This window comes from Dipodomys merriami, unplaced genomic scaffold (assembly GCF_024711535.1).
Source record: "Dipodomys merriami isolate MVZ:Mamm:240054 unplaced genomic scaffold, mDipMer1.0.p SCAF_34, whole genome shotgun sequence".
Lineage (NCBI taxonomy): Eukaryota > Metazoa > Chordata > Mammalia > Rodentia > Heteromyidae > Dipodomys > Dipodomys merriami.
This window is the reverse complement of record NW_027204937.1, coordinates 14,318,446-14,339,697: the sequence shown is the minus strand read 5'-3', so window position 1 is coordinate 14,339,697 and position 21,252 is coordinate 14,318,446. Positions and strand designations below refer to the sequence as shown.

General features: G+C 41.7%; 1 protein-coding gene across 6 annotated transcripts in view; it reads left to right on the top strand.

Moving 5' to 3' along the window:
* LOC138803431 (CMP-N-acetylneuraminate-beta-1,4-galactoside alpha-2,3-sialyltransferase) overlaps positions 1-21,252 on the top strand; it is a 179,641-nt gene that overhangs the window by 76,159 nt on the left and 82,230 nt on the right. For all 6 annotated transcript variants that reach the window (XM_069987433.1, XM_069987432.1, XM_069987428.1 and 3 more), the window contains one exon: positions 2,707-2,749. In XM_069987433.1, coding sequence (XP_069843534.1) covers positions 2,707-2,749 — 43 coding nt within the window. The remainder of the gene's footprint in view (positions 1-2,706; positions 2,750-21,252) is intronic.

Sequence of the window (21,252 nt, the reverse complement as noted above, 5' to 3'; positions counted from 1 at the left end):
CCTGACCCAAGAAAAAGGTCTGGTTTCTTTCCTCTTCCCCTAGTTGCTAGCTGCTTTTCTGACCTCTGGGATAGCTAGAATGGAGAGAAAGAACCAGAGCACTCTCTGGATCTGGCACATGTTTAAAGCTAACTCTTGGAGGGAGTTCTTGTAGGTATTTTGCAGATCCTGCTCATCTTGGGGACTTTGCCTCAGTCTTGCTGCTCACTTCATAGCTCATAGGAGTCCAGGAGTCCAGGTATCTGTTTCTAGCAGCTTGTTAGGACTTGTTAGCCCACTGGGTAGATGTTTTGGGAAGTTCCTAAGATAGCTCTACCCTAGCCCACTCATGCTTTTTTTGTTGTTGTTGTTGGTCATGGGGGCTGAACTCCAGGCGTAGGCACTGTCCCTCAGCTCTTCAGCTCAAGGCTAGCGCTCTACCACTTGAGCCACAGCACCATTTCTGGCTTTTTTCTGTAAGTGGTGCTGAGGAATTGAACCTAGGGCCTCATGCATGTGAGGCAAGCACTCTACCACTGAACCAACTTCTCAGCCCCTCTTTTTTTGTTGTTGTTGTTGGTCGTGGAGCTTGAACTCTAGGTCTGGGCGCTATCCCTCAGCTCTTCAGCTCAAGGGTAGTGCTCTACCATTTGAGCCACAGTGCCACTTCTGGTTTTCTGAGTGGTTTACTGAAGATAAAATTTTCATGGAGTTTCCTGCCTGGGCTGGCTTTGAACCGTGATCCTCAGATCTCAGCCTTCTGAGTAGCTAGTCATGCATCTCTTTCTGCAGCAGATTTTGGTAATACTGGCCTGCCCCCATGCAGTTCTCTACTACAACTAGCCAGTCCATCTCACTATGTCCTTAGATTTGTCAAGTAGGAGACAATCTTGCTAAATTGTCAGCCTGGCCTTATTTACTATCTTTCTGGCTCAGCCTCCTGAGTAACTGGAATTATGGGCACATACTACCATGCCTGGCCAGAGTTTGTGTTTAATACAGTTACAATAAGTGATATGATGTGCTACAAAGGGAATTCTATTCTTCCCTGAAGCAGTTGTGTTCTTGCTTGACTTCAGATGTTTGAGTTTATAAGGAGGAGTGCCTTCACAGGCATCTCTGAAAGGCATCTACCAGAGCATGGGAGCATTGTATGTGCTTCGGATTGAGGAATAGCACTCACCCCAAGGTTGTCACTATGTGGAACAAGTGACACATATTTCACAAGTTGATAAGGTTTTCTTTCCATGGGAGGACAAAATAAGAATGTTGAAAGAATATTAAACTTAAAAATTTTTTTTTACAGATTGTGGTTTTTGTTTGTTTTCATTGAAGACCTTTTTTTAAAAATCCTTGGTTTGTTAAGGCGAGACTCCTCTGTTTGAGTCAGAGCAAATCAGGATTATGTGAAGAGAGCATCACTTGCCCAAGGAAATTCTTTTGGGAAGCAAGAGAATTTGTTATGTGTCCTAGTTGGTGTCTTCAATGTTTAAAAAGTATAATCTTTTCACACTGTGGCTCAGCTGATTGTGGAAGCCAGCAGTCTGGCTTAATTGACCTTGCAGAATGATTCCCATGCAGTACTTGGCAGCAGGCATAACTTCCCTCTCTTGGCCATTCATTACTTACTAAAGACAGAGTTCCTCGAAAGCTGCTTTCCAGCCTTTTCCATCCAACTTTTCATCTTGATATTGTGTTTTATCCTCAGAGTGAGTCAGCCAGCTGACAACTGCAATCACAGGCTACCTTATTTTCTCCCTCCCTCCCCTTCCCCCCTCTTTCTTTTTCTCTGTCTCTGTCTCTGTCACTGTCTCTGTCACACACACACACACACACAGACACACACACACACAGACACACACACACACAGACACACACACACACACACACAATCGTTACATATAAGAAATAGTCCCTGGAAGTGGCGCTGTGGCTCAGATGGTAGAGCGCTAGTCTTAGGAGGGACAGTGCTCAGGCCCAGAGTTCAAGCCCCACAACCAACAAAAAAACAAACAAACAAAAAGAAATAGTTCCATGGCACTTCCATCATTTTCCTTATGCAAAGTGTTTTAGGAGACACAAGAAATTTCCTTCCAGGAAGATAGTTATGATTCTCATGGTTTGTTTTGTGGACGCCATGAACCATGCAATAGTCCTTTGCACTTGGTTTTTGCTGTGGGAAATCTTGAGGACAGATCTGTAATCCTGCAGCAAGCACATGGGACAAAGGTTATTCACCTTTGGTGATTATTGGAGATTTCCTCTTCTTAAAATCAGATATATCAGTTCTCAGTGATTAGCATGGAAAAAACTGCTATTGTGACCGGAGGACCCATTGGTTGTTACATCTTCACCCCATAGTTACCCTGGCTCATCCAGCAGACATTGTGCTTGGAAGAAGCAGAGATTGCTTCTGTTCTCTTCTTTCTCCGGGATCTTTTTCATCATTTACCAATTTTTAGTTTCAATTATTACATTTATGCAGTAAGGAAATTCTAGGCCTGGGTAGCCTAGAAAGCTTGAAAATGCTCTTTTTACTTATCCTGGTTATTCACAAAATAGGTGTTCAGCAAATGTTTTTTGATTTACATATTTAGTTCTGTTATTTGAAGCAGTTGAATTAGATTCTTTTCTAAGGGCTCTCTATTTGTTGGTCTAGGTTTGGGAAATGTAACCTGTTACAGCAGTGGCTTGACTTCAGTGACATTTTGTGCTTTTCTTTTTCAGAGTATGATCGGTTGGGCTTCCTCCTAAAGTTGGACTCTAAACTGTGAGTAGAATGAGAAAATGCCTTGGCACTGTGATGGTCTGTGCATGCTGGGGTCTAACTTTGAAGGGTAACCTTGCTCCCCCCTGTGGTTGTTAGAGGATTCCTTGGAGCTTCTGACTGCAGGTTGTCAGCAGAATGTTGGTGCATGCTATAATCCACAGGGGCCTGGGCAAGATAGAGTGGTGGGTACAAATACAAGCTTTACATTTGCCTCCCTAATGAGGCAGCTCATGAGTGAAGGAGGCCACTGCCAAGAGTGGAGGGACAGAGAAGCCCCTGGAAAAGCTCCTAGAGTAGAAGGCAGTTGAGTTACCAAGTTGTAACTCAAAGTTGGTATGGTTACTCTCCTGTTTTCTCCAGCTTCAACTTATGTCATTCATGCCACAGATCAACCCTTCTTTCCCTTTCTTTCTGTAGGTCCTGTTACTTGTGCCTGGAATTTCCTTTCCTTGTTAGTCTACTTAGAAAACAAATTTCATTTCTTCCTATATAAAATCAATTATCTCTTTCTCTATGTTTCCTTTGCACTTTCTATTTCTGTTACCAATCATCTTTCTATATGATAATTAACTTGTTATGATTACTATTTTATTAGTGGCACAGACTCAGAGCCAGTCAGATCTGTTTAAATCCCAGGTTACCAGCTGGGTGCTAGTGGCTCACACCTGTAATCCCAGCTACTCAGGAGGTTGAGATCTGTGGTTGTCTGTGAGACTCTTATCTCCAATTAATCACCAGAAAACTGGAAGTGGCACTGTGGCTCAAAGTGGTAGAGTGCTACCCTTGAGTGGAAAAAACTCAGGGACAACACCTAGGCCCTAGTTCAAGCCCCAAGACTGACAAAAACAAAACAAAACAACAAAAAATCCCAGGTTACCACTTATTCTCTTTGTGATTTTGGGCAAGCTACTGAACCACTTTGAACCTGTTTCATTTGTAAGATATGACAACAATATACATACTTTCCAGGATTGTTAGACTGATTTAATTGAAATGGTTAACTCATAGGGGACTTTCAGATACTGGATATTTAATCCTCCAAGTTTTTTGTTTTTGTTTTTGTCGGTCGTGAGGCTTGAACTCTGGGCTTGGGCACTGTCCCTGCGCTCTTCAGCTCAAGGCAAGCGCTCTACCGCTTGAGCCACAGCGCCACTTCTGGTTTTCTAGTGGTTTATTGGAGATGAGTCTCACAGAAAAAAAAACAAAAACAAAAACAAACAAACAAAAAAAACAATATTATAAGAAAACCATGGGGAAAAAAAAAGAGTCTCGCAGAGTTTCTTGCCCAGGCTGGCTTTGAACCGCGATCCTCAGATCTCAGCCTCCTGAGTAGCTAGGATTACAGGCGTGAGCCACTGGCACCAGGCTAATCCTCCAAGATTCTTTCCTGTTCTAGCCTTCTTGGTCTTTCTAGAGGATAGGATAGTACAGGTAAATACATGTTTGTAAGCTAAGTCAGTATACCTGTCCTTGGATAGATGGATGGATGATAGGTAGATAGCTGTGAACTTCACCATTTGGCAGCATGCTTTGCATGGGAGTTATGTCTGCTCTATATGTTCAAACCCTACACAAGGCTACTCATGGTTAGTGCTCAATAAATGCTTGTAAAACTCTGTTAACACTTCCTATGACTTATTTCTGGGTGAAGTCATCTTTATATACTTAAGTCCCTTATCCTGATCAAGACAGATATAATGGAAAATCAGAATTGCATTTCCTTTCTTCTCTTGCATAAGGTCTTATCCATAGCTACCTTAGATGGTAAAAGCATCAAACCAGGAGCTGTTGGGTTTTAATGAATTATCCGGTATCTGTCTCCTTTTCTTAGAATCTGGTACCTCAGACTATGAGTTTAGACATGGTAACTCTCCCAGCTTTGATTCATCATGGAGTCAGCTAGAAAAGAAGAATGGTCAATTCTCTTTAGAAGGCTAGAGAAGAGATGTCAGCCACATGTTACCATCAAGGGAAGAAGGCATGATTATACTAGAAAACTTAAGGCTTCACTCTTAGAAAAGTCTTAATTTAGTGCTCTAGGATAAAACGATAACACATGAAGTATGAACGATAATACATGAAATGCCACCAGAACACAAAAGCCGTAGTAATTACTAAGCTGAATCACATTGATGAACAAAGAACATGTTATTGAGGACATGCTAACTACAGTATTTAAGCTGTCTTCAGAAATGAGGGAAGACAGGAGGATGTGCCTGCTCTGCTGTCCTGATGGTTACGTTCTGTAAAGGCTGGTGTGTAGTTTGCTGCTGGGCTCCAGACTGGTTCCATGAACCATCTAAGTCAGCTTGGTCTTTGGCCAAGTTGTTGGTTTGCCCCATTTCATTTAACCCACAGTCTGAAGTACAAACTAGAACTTTCTTGCCTCTTGCCGCAAAGGCTTTTCCACTACAGTAGGTGAAACTTCTTCCAGGAAGAAGTTTCCAAATTAAAGTTTTGCTTTGAAGAGCAATTCCTCAGCAAAATGTTGCTGTCTCTTTGCAGGTCTTTCTCTATGTTTCATTCGTTTCTAAGGTATAGGAAAGGACCTGAACTTGGATCAGATAAATTAGATTTGAATTCTGCAGCTTAGTATTAAGTGACCTTAGTACTACATTTTAGCTTTCTGAGTCCTAATTTTCCTTTGTGGAAAATATAATTAACTTTCACTTCCTGTAGTTTTATGAGGAATTATTTTTAAAGGTTATATAAATTATGTGTAAGTGGCTGAGTGGTAACTCACACCTGAAATCCTTGCCACTCAGAAGAAACAAATCAGGAGGATCATGGCTCAAGACTAAGCAAAAATTTTTCAAGACTACATCTCAATCGATAGCTGGGTCTAGGGTGCACATCTGTCATCCTAGCTATACATGAGGCTGAGGTTGGTAGGATTGTGGTTCCAGGCCAGCCAGAGCAAAAATTTATAATTCTTCATGTCAATAGCAAAACCTAGTTATAGTAGTGTATACCTGTCATCTCAACTATGATAGGAAGTATAAACAATAGACTTGTCTAGGCAAGTCCAGGCAAAAAGTGAGATTTTTGTCTCAAAAATAATTAGAGCAAAAAGGGCTAGAGGTGTGTCTCAAGCTACAGAATGCCTACCTGGCAATCACAAAGCCCCGAGCTCAAATCTCAACACCTCCAAAGAAAATTATGAGTAGGTATACAAATGTATGGGTATTTTTTCAAAAAACTTTGTTGGGGTTTATTAGTCTGCAGTATAAAAATTTATATGTTCTGGAATTTTTTCAGCCATTTTGTTCTTTAAAAATCGCTGTGCCCCTCTCTCCTCTATATTTCTGTACTCTTCTAAAACTGATCAAATTTTGACCCTCTCCTTTTAGCCTCTGGATCTGTTGCTTCCATGTTTGCTGCCTTTGACCCTTTCCACACTGTAATCCTGAAAAGACTTACAATAAGGAAAACTAGATCAAAACCTGCCCTCACCCCAGCCAGAATACAGGAAAGATGACGATAACTCCCAGTGGATTAGGGTAAAAGTCAGCAAAACAAAAGCATTTGATATTTGTTGCCAGGATTCTCATTTAGGTGATCTAGGGACTCCCAAGCCCATGAGCTCAGTATATATTGTTTTAGACTAGGCAGTGCCTCCTGGCAAAAGCAAAACATCTCCAAACTGTAATCCCTCTGTATAACACCTTTATAATAGCAATAAAAATTTTTTTAAGAAAGATATGGATTTCTCACAGGTAACATTTCAAGGAAGCTAGCACTGAGAGTAAAACAAACAAACAAACAAAACTAAATACACAAGGAAGCAAGCTTCCTTAGTGAGAACCATGAAAAACAATAGACAACAAAGGAGAACTCTGAAAGATTTCTCATATTAGAATTACCAACCACAGTTTATAGAAATAAAAGTTTAAAGAAATAGGGGCTGGGAAGGTGGCTCAGTGGTAGAGCGCTTGCCTTGCTTGCATGAGGCCCTGGGTTCGATTCCTCAGCACCACATAAGCAAAAAGAAGAAAGTCGGAAGTGGCTCTGTGGCTCAAGTGGTAGAGTGCTAGCCTTGAGCTGAAGAGCTGAGGGACAGCGCCCAGGCCCAGAGTTCAGGCCCCACGCCCGGACCCCCAAAAAAAAAGAAAAAGAAAGAAGAAAGAAAGAGAAAGAAAAGACAAGAGTGAATTGTATACATAGGATTGGGAAGTATAGTTTAGTGTGGTAGCTCATGCCTATAATCACAGATCTTCAAGAGTCAGAAATTGAGAGGATTGCAATTGGAAGCCAGCCTAGCCAAAGTTAGTGAGACCTAGTCTCACATTAAGGCTTGAACTCAGGGCCTCCCAGTCTTACTTGGCTTTTTTGTTCATAGCTGGCACTCTACCACTTGAGCCGTGCCTTTAACTCCTTGTTGTCTTTTTTTTTTATGCTAGTACTAGAGTTTGAACTCAGAACCTCATACTTATTTGGATTGCTTGTTCACTGGTACTTTATCCCCCGAGGCACTCTTCTAGCACAGCTTTTTGCTAGTTATTTTGGAGATGGAGTCTTTCAGACTATTCTTCCTGGGCTGGCTTCAAAGTGCCATTCTAAAGATTTCAGCCTCCTGAGTAGCTAGGATTATAGGTGTGAGCTACCAGGCTGCTAGCTAAAGTTTTTTTTCTCTTCCTTCCTTCCTTCCCTCCCTCCTTCCCCCCCCCCTCTTTCTTCTTTTCTTTTTTTTCTTTTCTTTTCTTTTCTTTTGTCTTGTCTTTCCTAGGTCATGGGGCTTGAATTCTGGGCCTGGGCACTGTCCCTCAGCTCTTTAGCTCAGGGCAAGCATTCTACCATTTGAGCCACAGCACCTTCTAGTTTTCTGGTGGCTAATTGGACACTAGTCTCACAGCCAGTTGTCGGTGGCTCACACCTATAATCCTAGATACTCAGGAGGCTGAGATTTGAGGATTGCGGTTCAAAGCCAGCCCAGGCAGGAAAGTCCATGAGACTCTTATCTCCAATAAACCACCAGAAAAAAAAACAGAAGTAGCACTGTGGCTCTAGTGGTAGAGCTCTAGTCTTGAGCTAAAGAGCTGAGGGACAACGCCCAGGCCCAGTGTTCAAAAAAAAAGACCAAAACAAAACAAAAAATTGGGCTAGGGCTGAGAAGGTGGCTCAGAGGTAGAGTGCTTGCCTTGCATGCATGAAGCCCTGGGTTTGATTCCTCAGCACCACATAAACAGAAAAAGCTGGAAGTGGCTCAAGTGATAGAGCGCTAGCCTTGAGCTGAAGAGATGAGGGACAGCACCCAGCCAGAATTTAGGCCCCACAACTGACCAAAAAATAAATAAATAGGGACTGGGAAGGTGGCTCAGTGGTAGAGCGCTTGCCTGGCATGCCTGAGGCCCTGGGTGCGATTCCTCAGCACCACATAAGCAAAAAGAAAAAAGCCGGAAGTGGCACTGTGGCTCAAGTGGTAGAGTGCTAGCCTTGAGCTGAAGAGCTGAGGGACAGCGCCCAGGCCCAGAGTTCAAGGCCCCACGACCAGACCCCCCAAAAAATAAAAATAAAACTAAAAAAAATTGGGCTGTTCCTGGGGCACCAGTGGCTCCTGTAATCCTAGCTACTCAGGAGACAGATCTATGGATCACAGTTCAAAATGCAAGCAGGAAAATTCAGTCCATAAACTACTTCAGAAAAAATTGAAAGAGATGCTGTGAGTCAAGTGGTAGAACAGTAGCCTTGAGCACAAAAAGCTCAGGGATAGCACCCCAGCCCTGAGTTTAAGCCCTAGGTGTGGCACCAAAAGGGAGTGGGGGCTATGAACCAGGTACCAGTGGTTCACCCCTGTAATCCTAGCTACTCAGGAGGCTGAGAACTGAAGATCATGGTTTGAAGCCAGCCTGAGCTAGAAAGCCTATGAGACTTAACTTCCACAAAGCCAGAATGGTGCTGTGGTCAAGTATAGAGTGCTAGCCATAAGCATAAAAGCTCAGGGACAGTACGCACGCCCTTAGTTCAAACCCCAGGACTAGTGCGTGTACACTTGCACATCCACGGGCGCACACACAAAATGGGTAATGATGATAGTCAAATCTTATTAGCTGTATTCTTGACTATCATTTAACTCTTAAATCTTATTTTCCACACTAAAGTGGGGATAAGATTAGTAGCCCAAGAATAAGATTCAACCTAGCCTGTAACTTTATCATTATAGCCCAGAAATGAGACGTGAACTCAACTAACCACTTGCTCCATATCCTCAATTTTATTTCTTGACTTATTCATTTAATATTTCTTAAGATGCACCCACTGTATGCTTTGTAAGTGGGACAAAAGTGAAAATTCTAATCTAGATGGACAGCCTTATAAGATTTATTGGAGAGGACATCTTGTGAACTAAAATCTTAGTGAAGGGGTGGGAGGGGGTGATGAGAACATCAAGGGGAGGGGTAAAGCCTAGTATTTCTGGATAACATAAGCAACAGATTTTTTAAAAATTAGGATGGCCTATTTGTTGTTTGAACACATAAAAGGTATATGAAGAAGATGATAGGTGTTCCCAGGGTGCATGAGGCTAGATGAAGTTGCATTGCAGAAGAAGTTAGACATGATGTTTTCAGAGGAGCCTTGGGTTTCTTTGAGAGTAGAAGATAGAAGGAACATTCACTGAAGAGGCTGTTGATACAAAGGAGCAAGATCTCATCAACAAAAAGGAGAGTTAAAGTGAGGAGCAGAGGGAGTGTAGCAGAGAGCAATGACTTGAGGATGAGAAAATAGTTGAGGTGGCCGGGCGCCGGTGGCTCATGCCTGTAATCCTAGCTACTCAGGAGGCTGAGATCTGAGGATTGCGGTTCAAAGCCAGCCCGGGCAGGAGAGACCGTGAGACTCCTATCTCCAATAAACCACCAGAAAACCGGAAGTGGCGCTGTAGCTCAAGTGGTAGAGCGCTCGCCTTGAGCTGAAGAGCTGAGGGACAGCACCCAGGCCCAGAGTTCAAGCCCCACAATCGCCAAAAAAAAAAAAGAAAGAAAGAAAGAAAGAAAATAGTTGAGATGGACAGAAATAACCAGGATGAGAGCCTGGTAAGTCTGTGGGTACTGCTGGCCTCAAGGTTGCCGGGAATTGATCCTGTCTGTCTCTAGGGTTGGGCTACTTAATTTACAGCCAAAGGTTCAAATCTGACCCTTCAAGAGACTCCAGGCTCTCTGAAAAATCTGCTATGGGACTGTTGTTGAAGATCCTGCAGATTTAAGTGGAGAATCAGGGTAGGACTCACTGATAGGCAATGCAAAAGTGATCTCTGTCCCCATCTAAGAGCAAAGCATTCCATGCAGAATCCTAAGGAAATCTCAGTCTCAGGAGAAAAACACCACCATGTACCAGGAATGTGCCCATTAGTCTAGGAGAGTGTGCAGGCATCTAGATCCTTTGAAGGAACCAGATCCTGGTGTTCAGGTATGTGGTTCCTGAGCTATTGTGAGCCTTATTTAATATAATTTTATTGTTATTATTAGGGTATGTACATAGATCAGGTAATGGCCGTGGGATATTTTATAGTTACCAGATGTGTAAGACCATGGAGACTTCAATACTCAGTCTATAATTTCACAGGGAATTCCATCTGAAAACAGCTTTTAATCCCTGAAGCACTATAAAAACCAGACCAGTTGTAAAATGCCTATAAATATGGGGAAGTCTAAAATACAGCTGAAGGAAGCAGAGTCTAGTGGCAAAGATCTGTAATCCCAGCTACTCAGGAAGCTGTGGCAGGAGAATTATGAATTTGAGGCCAGTATGGGCTACATAACAAGACACTTTCTCAAAAAAATAAAATACAGTTTGAAATGAACATCCTAATTCCAAGTTCCTATGCCACAAGGGGAGAAGTATTATATATCAGTGCCATACTAGGTACTTGACGTTATCTCTTCCTCACACCAGTCACCAAGAGGATATCATCCAGTCTCATGATTCTACATGTCAACTGCATGCTGTTGACCTCCAAATTATATCAAATCCAGCTCTCCAAACTCAGTAGCTATATATAACATTCAATTGAATGTGTTATATTCTTTTTTTTTTTTTTTTGCCAGTCCTGGGCTTGAACTCTGGGCCTGGGCACTGTCCCTCAGCTCTTCAGCTCAAGGCAAGCACTCTACCACTTGAGCCACAGTGCCACTTCTGGCTTTTTCTGCTTATGTGGTGCTGAGGAATCGAACCCAGGGCCTCATGCATGCAAGGCAAGTACTCTACCACTGAGTCACCTTCCCAACCCTGAGTTATATTCTTCTTACAGTTAACATGCCCAGAACCAAACTCCAGAATCACCTTCCAGAATCTTTCCTATTCCAAAAAATGGTAACCTTTTCCTTCTATTTGCTTGTCACTGGTGGCTTAGGTTTTTAATCCTACCAACTCAACAGGTTGAGATCAGAGGATCTTAGTTTAAAGCTATCCCGGACAGAAAAGTCTGAGATTCCTATCCAGTTAACCAGCAAAAAGCCAGAAGGGGAAGTGTGGCTCAAACAGTAGAGAACTAGTTTTGAGTGAAAAAGTCAAGTGAGAGTGTGAGGTCCTGAGTTCAAGCCCCAGAACTGGCACCAGAAAAAAAAGGCAGATAGGATAGTGCCTACATGTGGTCTCAGCTACCCAGAAGGCAAAGATACGAGAATCATGGTCCAAGACTTGCCCAGATAAAAGCATAAAGACTTGAGGTATAGCTCAAGTTGTAAACCCTGAGTTCAATCCCTATTACTACAGGGCGGGGCGGGGGGTGGGGGGAGGTGCTGGAAGAGGAAGAAAGTTTAGTTTTTCCTGTGATTTCATTCAGCCTTGTTCCTTTTTTTTTTTATTGTTTTCCCCCTACCATCCCCTCCCTCCCTGCCTTCCCCAAGGTTCTTTTTTTTTTTTTTTTGATTGTGATTAAGTGATTACATAATTTCCAGAAATTCACAGTATTGTGGAATAATGATGCTCATTTAAAGTCACAAGTTCATTCTAACTTTCCTGGAGCAAATTGTCCATCACAGTATATAATATATCACGGTGCTCACATGTTATATACCATATATGTGATCAGCAGCATGGGGATATTTGGTAGTGGTTCAACCAGATGAGTGGGAGTTCTTTGTTTCTTAAGTCCTGTTAGTTTTGTCGTATCACCTAACATTTTGGATTTAGCATCCACTTATCAGGGAGACCATGTACTGTTTGTCTCTTCGTTCTTGGCTTACCTCGCTCAACATGATTCCTTCTAGCTCCATCCATTTCCCTGAAAATGCCATTATTTTGTCATTTCTAATGGCTGCATAATATTCCATTGTGTATAGATACCACAATTTTTGGATCCATTCATCTGTGGTGGGGCATCTAGGTTGTTTCCATATCCTAGCTATTGCGAACAGTGCTGCAATAAACATGGAGGTGCACGTGTCCTTGTATATTGGTTCCTGTTGTTCAGGGTAGATGCCTAGAAGTGGTATGACTGGGTCGTAAGGGAGGTCAATCTTTAGCTTTCTAAGGACCCTCCAGACTGCTTTCCAAAGTGGTTGTATGAGTGTACATTCCCACCAGCAGTGTAATAGGGTTCCTCGTTCTCCACATCCCCTCCAGCATTTGTCGTTGGCTGATTTGTGGATGTGGGACATTCTGACTGGGGTAAGGTGGTATCTCAGGGTTGTCTTTATTTGCATTTCCTTCACCACCAGGGATAAACATTTCCTCATGTGTTTCTTTGCCATTTTTATTTCTTCATTTGAGAAGTCCCTCTTTAGTTCCCTTGCCCATTTAGGAATTGGTTTGTTAGGTTTGGGAGGGATTAGTTTCTTGAGTTCCCTGTATATACAGGATGTTAACCCCTTGTCTGATATATTGCTGGTAAATATTTTTTCCCAATTAGTTGGTTGTCTTTCTAGCTTGGTTGCGATAGCTTTATCTGTGCAGAAGCTTTTTATTTTAAGGTAGTCCCATTTGTCGAGTCTCTCTCCAACTTGTTGTGACCCTGGGACTCTGTTTAGGAAGTTCCTTCCTGTGCCTATTAGTTCAAGTGTCTCTCCTACTCTGTCCTGCAGTAGTTTCAGAGATTCAGGTTTAATGTTAAGGTCTTTAATCCATTTTGAGTTGATGTTGGTGCATGGTGATAGGCTGGGGTCCACTTTTAGTTTTCTGCATGTGGCTGCCCAGTTTTCCCAGCACCAGCGGTTGAAGAGGCTGTGTTTCTTCCATTGTATGTCTTTGGCTCCTTTGTCGAATATCAGCTGGCTGTAGGCCTGTGGATTTATTTCTGGATCTTCTGTTCCATTGGTCTTCGGGTCTGTTTTTGTGCCAGTACCATGCTGTCTTTGTTATTATAGCTCTGTAGTAGAGTTTGAAGTTCGGCATGGATAGCCCTCCCATATTGTCTTTATCCCCTAGAATTGTTTTGGCTATTCTAGGTCTTTTGTTGTTCCATATGAATTTTTGGACTGTTTTCTGTATTTCAGTGATGTACGTCATTGGGATTTTAATAGGAATTGCGTTGAATTTGTATATTAGTTTTGGAAGTATTACCATCTTTACTATATTAAGTCGGCCTATCCAGGAGCATGGGAGGTCTTTCCATTTCCTAGTGTCTTCTGCAATTTCTTTCTTTAACTTTTTATAGTTCTCATTAAATAGTTCTTTTACATCTTTGGTTAGGTTAATTCCTAAATATTTTATTTTTTGGGAGGTTATTGTGAATGGAGTTGCTCCCTTTATTTCCCTCTCTTCCTGTACATTATCAGTGTATAGGAAGGCAACTGATTTTTGTGGGTTTATTTTGTATCCTGCTATTTTGCCGAAGTGATTTATGATTTCTAAGAGTTTGGGGATGGAGTTTTTGGGATCGTGGAGGTATAGTATCATGTCGTCTGCAAAAAGGGATAGTTAAACTTCTTCTTTCCCTATGCGGATCCCTTTAATGTCTTTTTCTTGCCTTATTGCCCTGGCTAAGGGTTCTAGGACTATATTGAAGAGGAGTGGAGACAGTGGGCATCCTTGCCTTGTTCCTGATTTTAGGAGAATTGTTGTAGCTTTTCCCCATTAAGTATAATATTAGCTATTGGTCTGTCATAAATGGCTTTTATTGTTTTTAGAAATGTTCCTTCTATTCCTATTTTCTCCAGAGCTTTTAGCATGAATGAATGTTGAATTTTGTCAAAGGCCTTTTCTGCATCTGTGGCGATAATCATGTGATTCTTGACCTTGGCTCTGTTGATATGTTGGATTACATTTATTGACTTACGTATGTTAAACCATCCCTGTGTCTCTGGGATGAAGCCTACCTGGTCATAGTGAATTATTTTTTTTATGTGTTTCTGGATTCTGTTAGCTAGAATCTTGTTAAGGATCTTTGCATCTGTGTTCATCAAGGAGATTGGCCTGTAATTCTCCTTTTTGGTTGGGTCTTTGCCTGGTTTGGGGATGAGTGTGATATTGGCTTCGTAGAATAAGTTTGGGATAGCTCCCTCCTTCTCTGTTTCTCTGAAGAGCTTGAGGAGTATGGGTATTAGTTCTTGTTTAAAGGTCTTATAGAATTCTGCTGTGACCGTACAGTATGTTCTCAAATAAAATAAAATACAATTTAAAAAAAAAAAAAAAAGAATTCTGCTGTGAATCCATCTGGTCCTGGGCTTTTTTTTGTTGGAAGACTTTTGATAGCTTCCTGTATCTCATTATAGGATATGGCTTATTTAATTGGTTAACTTCTTCTTTGCTCAGTTTGGGCAACTTGTATTTCTCTAAAAATGCATCCATTTCTGCCCGATTTTCTTCCTTTAGAGAGTATAGGTTTTGAAAGTAGTCTGTTAGACTTGTTTGGATATCTTGGGTACGTGTTGTGATGTTTCCCCTGGCATCCCTAATCCTATTAATATGGGTTTCCTCTCTTCTTTTTTTAATTAATCTAGCCAATGGGCCATCAATTTTGTTTATTTTTTCAAAGAACCAGCTTTTTGTTTGGTTTATTTTGGTTATGGTTTTCTGATTTTCTAATTGGTTAATCTCTGCTTTTAATTTGGTTATCTGGCTTCGTCTGGTAGCTTTAGGTCCCATTTTTTCTTGTTTTTCTAGCTGTTTTAATTGCAACATGAGATTATTTACTTGGTCTGTCTCCATTCTCTTGATGTGGGCACTGAGGGCAATAAATTTGCCCCTCAGGACTGCTTTTGCTGTGTCCCACAAGTTTCTTTGTGAGGTGTTTTCATTTTCATTGAGTTGTAGGAAATGCTTTATTTCTTCTCTGATCTCTTCTGTTATCCAGGCATTGTTAAGGAGTGTTCAGCCTTGTTCCTTTAAGCCTGTGTTGATGACATGTCATGATAAAGGAGCACATGGTGGAGAAAGGTGCTCACCTCTTGGCAGCTTGACAGCAAAGAAAGACAGAAGGGCCTGGGGTCCCAATACCCTTTTCAAAGCCATGCCATGTCCCTAGTGATCTGACTCTTTTCTACTGAGACCCTACCTTTCAGGTGTCAGTACTAGAAGTATCCTTCAAGTATCAGTATCAGAAAAATATTAGGGAATGGAAGTGTAGTAGGAAGAACTATTTAAGTGGCTCTGAATTTCTTCATCTCCTGCAGAGTCTTACTGCAAGACCTGCTGCTACCACCACAGGGGCGAGAAACCTTTTTTCTGCCAAGGACCATTTGGTATTTATAACTTCATTCAAGGGTCATACTAAATTATCACTACAGGCAGACAGCCCTAGGCAGCAGACAAGAAGCATATGTATCTATCTCGTCCATGTACCAAATGATTCCATGGGCCTTATTTGGCCATACTGGAGGTTTCCCACCCCTGTAAGTTCTAATACCTTCCAACAGTACCATCAGCTGGTTGCCAAGCCTTCAACACACAGCCTCTGTGGGATAAAGACACTTAAGATCTAATTCATAGAGCCGGGCACTGATGGTTCACGCCTGTAATCCTAGCTACTCAGGAGGCTGAGATCTGAGGATCGCGGTTCAAAGCCAGCCCAGGCAGGAAAGACCGTGAGACTCCTATCTCCAATAAACCACCAGAAAACTGGAAGTGGCGCTGTAGCTCAAGTGGTAGAGCGCTCGCCTTGAGCTGAAGAGCTGAGGGACAGTGCCCAGGCCCAGAGTTCAAGCCCCACAACCGACAAAAAAAAAAAAAAAAAAAAAAGATCTAATTCATACAATCCACTTCCACATGGAACCAAAATGATCCTGTTAAAACACAAGATAGACCTTATCACTTCTGTATCAGAACTCTGTAGTGGCTATTTCTTTCTCTTAGAATGTGACTCGATCTTTCCAAGGTAAAGATTAAGCTTAGGAACTAACTTACATAAATTCTGGTTTTCTAAATCCGACTATTGTCCTTTTCATTTATTATTCCTATTGGATTCCATTTTTTTGGATGCCTTAAATATCAAAGATCTTGTCTTGGACTCTTGGCATTTTCTCATCCCTTTATCTGCAATAATCCTCCCCCAAATACCTCTAGAATTTGTTTACTTCCTCACCTTTTCAGACTTTAGCCAAAATGCCACCTTCCCTGACCACGCCATTTAAAATTCTCATTCTATCCCTCCTTGGCTTCCCTGGTCCTTTTTACTGTGTCATATTCTCTAGCTCTTCATTAGAGTGTTGACTACTCCAGATATTTACCTACTTGTTATTTGTCTGCCTCCACACAAGAGAAGGAAGACAGGGTTTTTAAAAATCTATTTTCTAGAATATTTTCTAGAATCTATCATATAGTGATAGATCAGTAAATGTTTGTTGTGTGAATTAATGAATTGTTTGATAATTCTTTGAAATAAATGGTATTTAAATACATTTTAACGAATAAGTTGACTAAAAAGGGGCTGAGCAATTTACTGTGTTCACAGAACTATATGTGTTCAAGCCAATATTAGAACCCTTCTATGTATGCTTCTAGACTTCCTACTAATCAACATAGTTTTCTCTTTTTTTTCCAAATTCACACTGTTGGTTTCATTGTAAGTCTGAACAACTACAGTGTATACTTTATAAGGGCAGAACTTTGAATGACCTTCACAACTATATTCATAGTCCCTAATATAGTATCTGTGGTGCATAAATGTTTGTTGAATCAACTAAGAATATAAGAAAGAGGGTATGAGTAAGAGATTTTGGTGCCAACCTTTAATAACAAACCCCAGATCCTTCAAATATCAGTACAAGAAGAGTTTATTAGGGAATTGGAAGTGCAATGGTAAGGACTGTTTAAGTGGCGTCCACTTCTATCTAGCCCTGAATTTCACCATCTGCTGAAGAGTCTCTCACTCCATGACCTGCTGCTACCACCACATTGACTCCAGAGAATATAGCTTCTTTCACTCTAAGTAAAAAATGATTGAAAAAAAAGTCAGGGTTAGGAAGATAGCTCAGTAGTAGAGTGCTTGCCTTGCATGCATGAGGCCCTGGGTTCAATTCCTCAGTACCACATAAGCAGAAAAAGCTGGAAGTGGCACTGTGGCTCAAGAGAGCTACCCTTGAGCTGAAGAGCTGAGGGGCAATGCCCAGGCCCAGAGTTCAGGTCCCACGACTGACAAAATAAATAAATAAATAAATAAAAATAAAAAGGTTATTAGAGGGCTAGGAATGTTGCTTAGTGGTACAGTACTTGCCTAGCATGCATGAAGCCCTGGGTTCAATTCCTCAGTACCACATAACCAGAAAAAGCCAGAAGTGGTGCTGTGGCTCAAGTGGTAGAGTGCTAGCATTGAGCTGAAAATCTCAGGGACAGTGCCCGACTACCTACCAAAAAAAAAGGTCATTAGAAAAGTATTACCTCTGTATGTTCTTAAATGACATAAAGAGAGACAAAAGTCATGGAACTAATGAGCTTATAGGAAAGTTGCAGGATATAGGCTTAATATAAAATTTCTTTTCTATATACCAACAATGAATAATTGAAATTTTTAAATTTATGTTTATATGGTCCCAAGGAATCAAACCCAGGACTTTATGCATGCTAGGCAAGTACCCTACCACTAAGCCACATTCCTAGCTCAATAATTGGAATTTTAAAACATAGTATTACCAAGCATTGGTGGTTCACACCTATAATCCTAGTTACTCAGGTGACTGAGGTCTGATGATTGAGGCTTGGGAGAGGCTCAGGCAGACATACCTGTGAGATTCTTACCTCCAGTTAACCAGCAAAAAGCCACAAGTCATGATTCAAGTGGTAAAGTGCCCACTGTGAGTAAAAAGGTGTAAGGCCCTGAATTCAAGTCCTAGTGCTGGTACATAACCAAAACACAATCCACATTGTCAGCCAGGCACCAAAAATCTGAAGATCACAGTTCAAAGCCATTCCCTAATAGGAAAGACTCATCTCCAATGAAATATCCACAAAAAAGCTGTGGTTCAAAGTGGTAGAATGCTAGCCTTCAGCACAATAGCTCAGGGACAGTGCCTAGGGCCTGAGTGCAAACCCCAGAACCAGTGCGCGCACACACACACACACACACACACACACACACACAAACACACACACACACACACACACACACACACTGTGCCATTTACATTAGCACACACAAAAAAAGAAATATGAATGTGTAACACATGCGTAGATAGATGCATAAAACTAGCTAAAAAATCGAATTGAGGTAATTGGAGAAATAGTCATGTTAGCGGGAAGTCTTGGTATTATTAAGATGTTAATTCTTCCTAATATGTTCTACCAATTCAATGTAGAATCCCAGCATCTTATTTTGTGGATATCAACAAATCTAGAAAGGCAGAAAGAAGATCCAGGTAGCCAGCAGTACTGATAAAGGACGCAGTTTCAAGACTGATACAACCTGACTTTAGACTCAGAGTAAAGCTACAATAATCAAGATAGCAGATGCTGGCCTCAGTTCAATGTTCCTCCTTTTCTGTGCTCAAAAATTTTCATCATCTTGCCTGGTGGCTCACGCCTGTAATCTTAGCTACTCTGGAGACTGAGATCTGAGGATCTAGGTTCGAAGCCAGCCCGAGGAAGAAAGGCTGTGAGACTCTTTATCTCCCTAAACCACTCAGAAAAACGGAAGTAGTACTGCGGCTCAAGTGGTAGAGCTCTAGCCTTGAGCTTAAGAGCTGAGGGACAGTGCCCAGGCCCAGAGTTCAAACCCCATGACTGACAAAAAAAAAAAATCTCATGATCTCCTACCCTGATAAGCAAATGTTTGGAGACAACCAAATAGTCTGGAGAAAATTCAAATAAGGAAAGTAAAAATGAAACTGTGATAATTCAGATGAACCTAAAAGTGATAGGAAAAGCAGAAGTTAAAGGTAAATAATAGCTTTAACTGACATTTATATAACCTTTTACAAAGTCTTCAGACATCCATTATAGCAATATTCATTGATCTTCCCATTAGTCCTATGAAAGTACATTATTACAACTATTTTAAGAGTCTTTCTTACTTGAAGTTACACAACTAGTAAGAAAAAGAGCTACTTATTTACTTATGTATTTGCTGGTCCTGGGGCTTGAACTCTGGGCCTGGGTACAGTTCCTGAGTTCCTTTTTGCTTACTGCTAGCACTCTACCACTTGAGCCACAGCGCCACTTCTGGCTTTTTTTTTTTTTTTTTTTTTTGGTTGGTCGTGGGGCTGAACTCTGGGCCTGGACACTGTCCCTTAGCTCTTCAGCTTGAGTCTAGAACCCTACCACTTGAGCCAAAGTGCCACTTCCAGCTTTTTCTGCTTATGTGGTGCTGAGGAATCAAACCCAGGGCCTCATGCATGGGAGGCAAGCACTCTACCACTGAGCCACCTTCCCAGCCCCAACTTCTGGTTTTTTCCTAGGATTAATTGGAGACAAGAGTCTCATGGAGGAAGTGGCACTGTGGCTCAAGTGGTAGAACACTAGCAGTGAGCAAAAAGGAGCTCAGGGACTACATGCTGGCCCAGAGTTCAAGTCCCACGACTGAGGAAAAAAAAAAAAAAGTATGATGGACTTTCCTGCCTGAGTTAGTTTCGAACTGTGTTCCTCAGATCTCAGCCTTCTGAGTAGCTAGGGTTATAGGTGTGAGCCATCAGTACCTGACTCGGGGCTAGTTATTAAAGTTCAGTCTTCTTACCTTTAAAGTCAATCATTCTCTCTACCAAAGTGAATGTTTTGTGAAAATAGAAGAATGGGTTTTGAAGTCAGCTTTTTCTTGTCAAAAGTGAAAATAATAGACTTATCTTTAGAGTAAAGCTTCTTTAAGGGTGAGCAAGACCTCAGCAAAGTATTTTTATAAGACTTCTACCAGTAAAAAGCAGTTGAGTTCATACAAAGTCTAATGGTTTGTTGATGAGGATTTAGAACAATAGGTAGAGAAAAGATGTTTGTTTTGTTTTTTTGGTCAGTCGTGGGGCTTGAACTCTGGGCCTGGACGCTGTCCCTCAGTTCTTCAGCTCAAGGTGAGCACTCTACTACTTAAGACACTGCACCACTCCTGGTTTTCTGGTGGTTAATTGGAAATCAGAGTCTCAGGGACTTTCCTGCTAGGGCTGATTTTGAACCATGATCCTTAGATCTGAACTTCCTGAGTAGCTAGGATTACAGGCATGAGCCACTAGCACCCAGCAAAGGTAAATATTTTAAGTATATGTTTATCCTTCAGTCAGCACAAAGATTCTTTGAAACATCTAGATACCCATTTTTGTGTAGTTTTTTTGTTTGTTTATTTTTGGTCTAAGACCTGGACTCAACTCAGTACCTAATGCTTTTGCTCACTGGCTAATGAGTTCCCAACTAAGCTACACCTCCAGTCTCTCTTTTTGGTTAGTTTTAAGAACTATGTTTGAGGGGCTGGGAAGGTGGCTCAGTGGTAGAGCACTTGCCTTGCATGCTCAAGGCCCTGGGTTCGATTCCCCAGCACCACATAAGAAAAAAGCCGGGGGCTGGGAAGGTGGCTCAGTGGTAGAGCGCTTGCCTTGCAAGCCTGAGGCCCTGGGTTCGATTCCTCAGCACCATATAAGCAAAAAGAAAAAAGCCGGAAGTGGCGCTGTGGCTCAAGTGGTAGAGTGCTAGCCTTGAGCTGAAGAGCTCAGGGACAGTGCCCAGGCCCAGAGTTCAGGCCCCACGACTGGACCCAAAAAAAAAAAAAAAAGAAAAAGAAAAAAGCCGGAAGTGGTGCTGTGGCGCAAGTGGTAGAGTGCTAGCCTTGAGCTGAAGAGCTGAGGGACAGTGCCCAGGCCCAGAGTTCAGGCCCCACGACCGGACCCAAAAAAGAACTATGTTTGTTTTTGTTGTCATATCCTGCCACAATAAACAGATAGCAGTGCTGCCATTACAGTACCATAGCTTTTGGAGGCTGGTTTTATAGATAACAGTATAGATCTCTCTTTTTTTTTTCTGGTGCCAGTCCTGGGACTTGAACTCAGGGCTTGGGTGCTGTCCTTGAGTTGTTTTTTTGTTTTGTTGTTCTCAAGGCTAGTGCTCTGCCACTTGAGCCCCAACTCCACTTCCAGTTTTTTAGTGGTTAATTGGAGATCAGATTATCACAGACTTTGCTGCTGAGGCTGGCTTGGAACCCTGATTCTCAGATCTCAGCCTCCTAA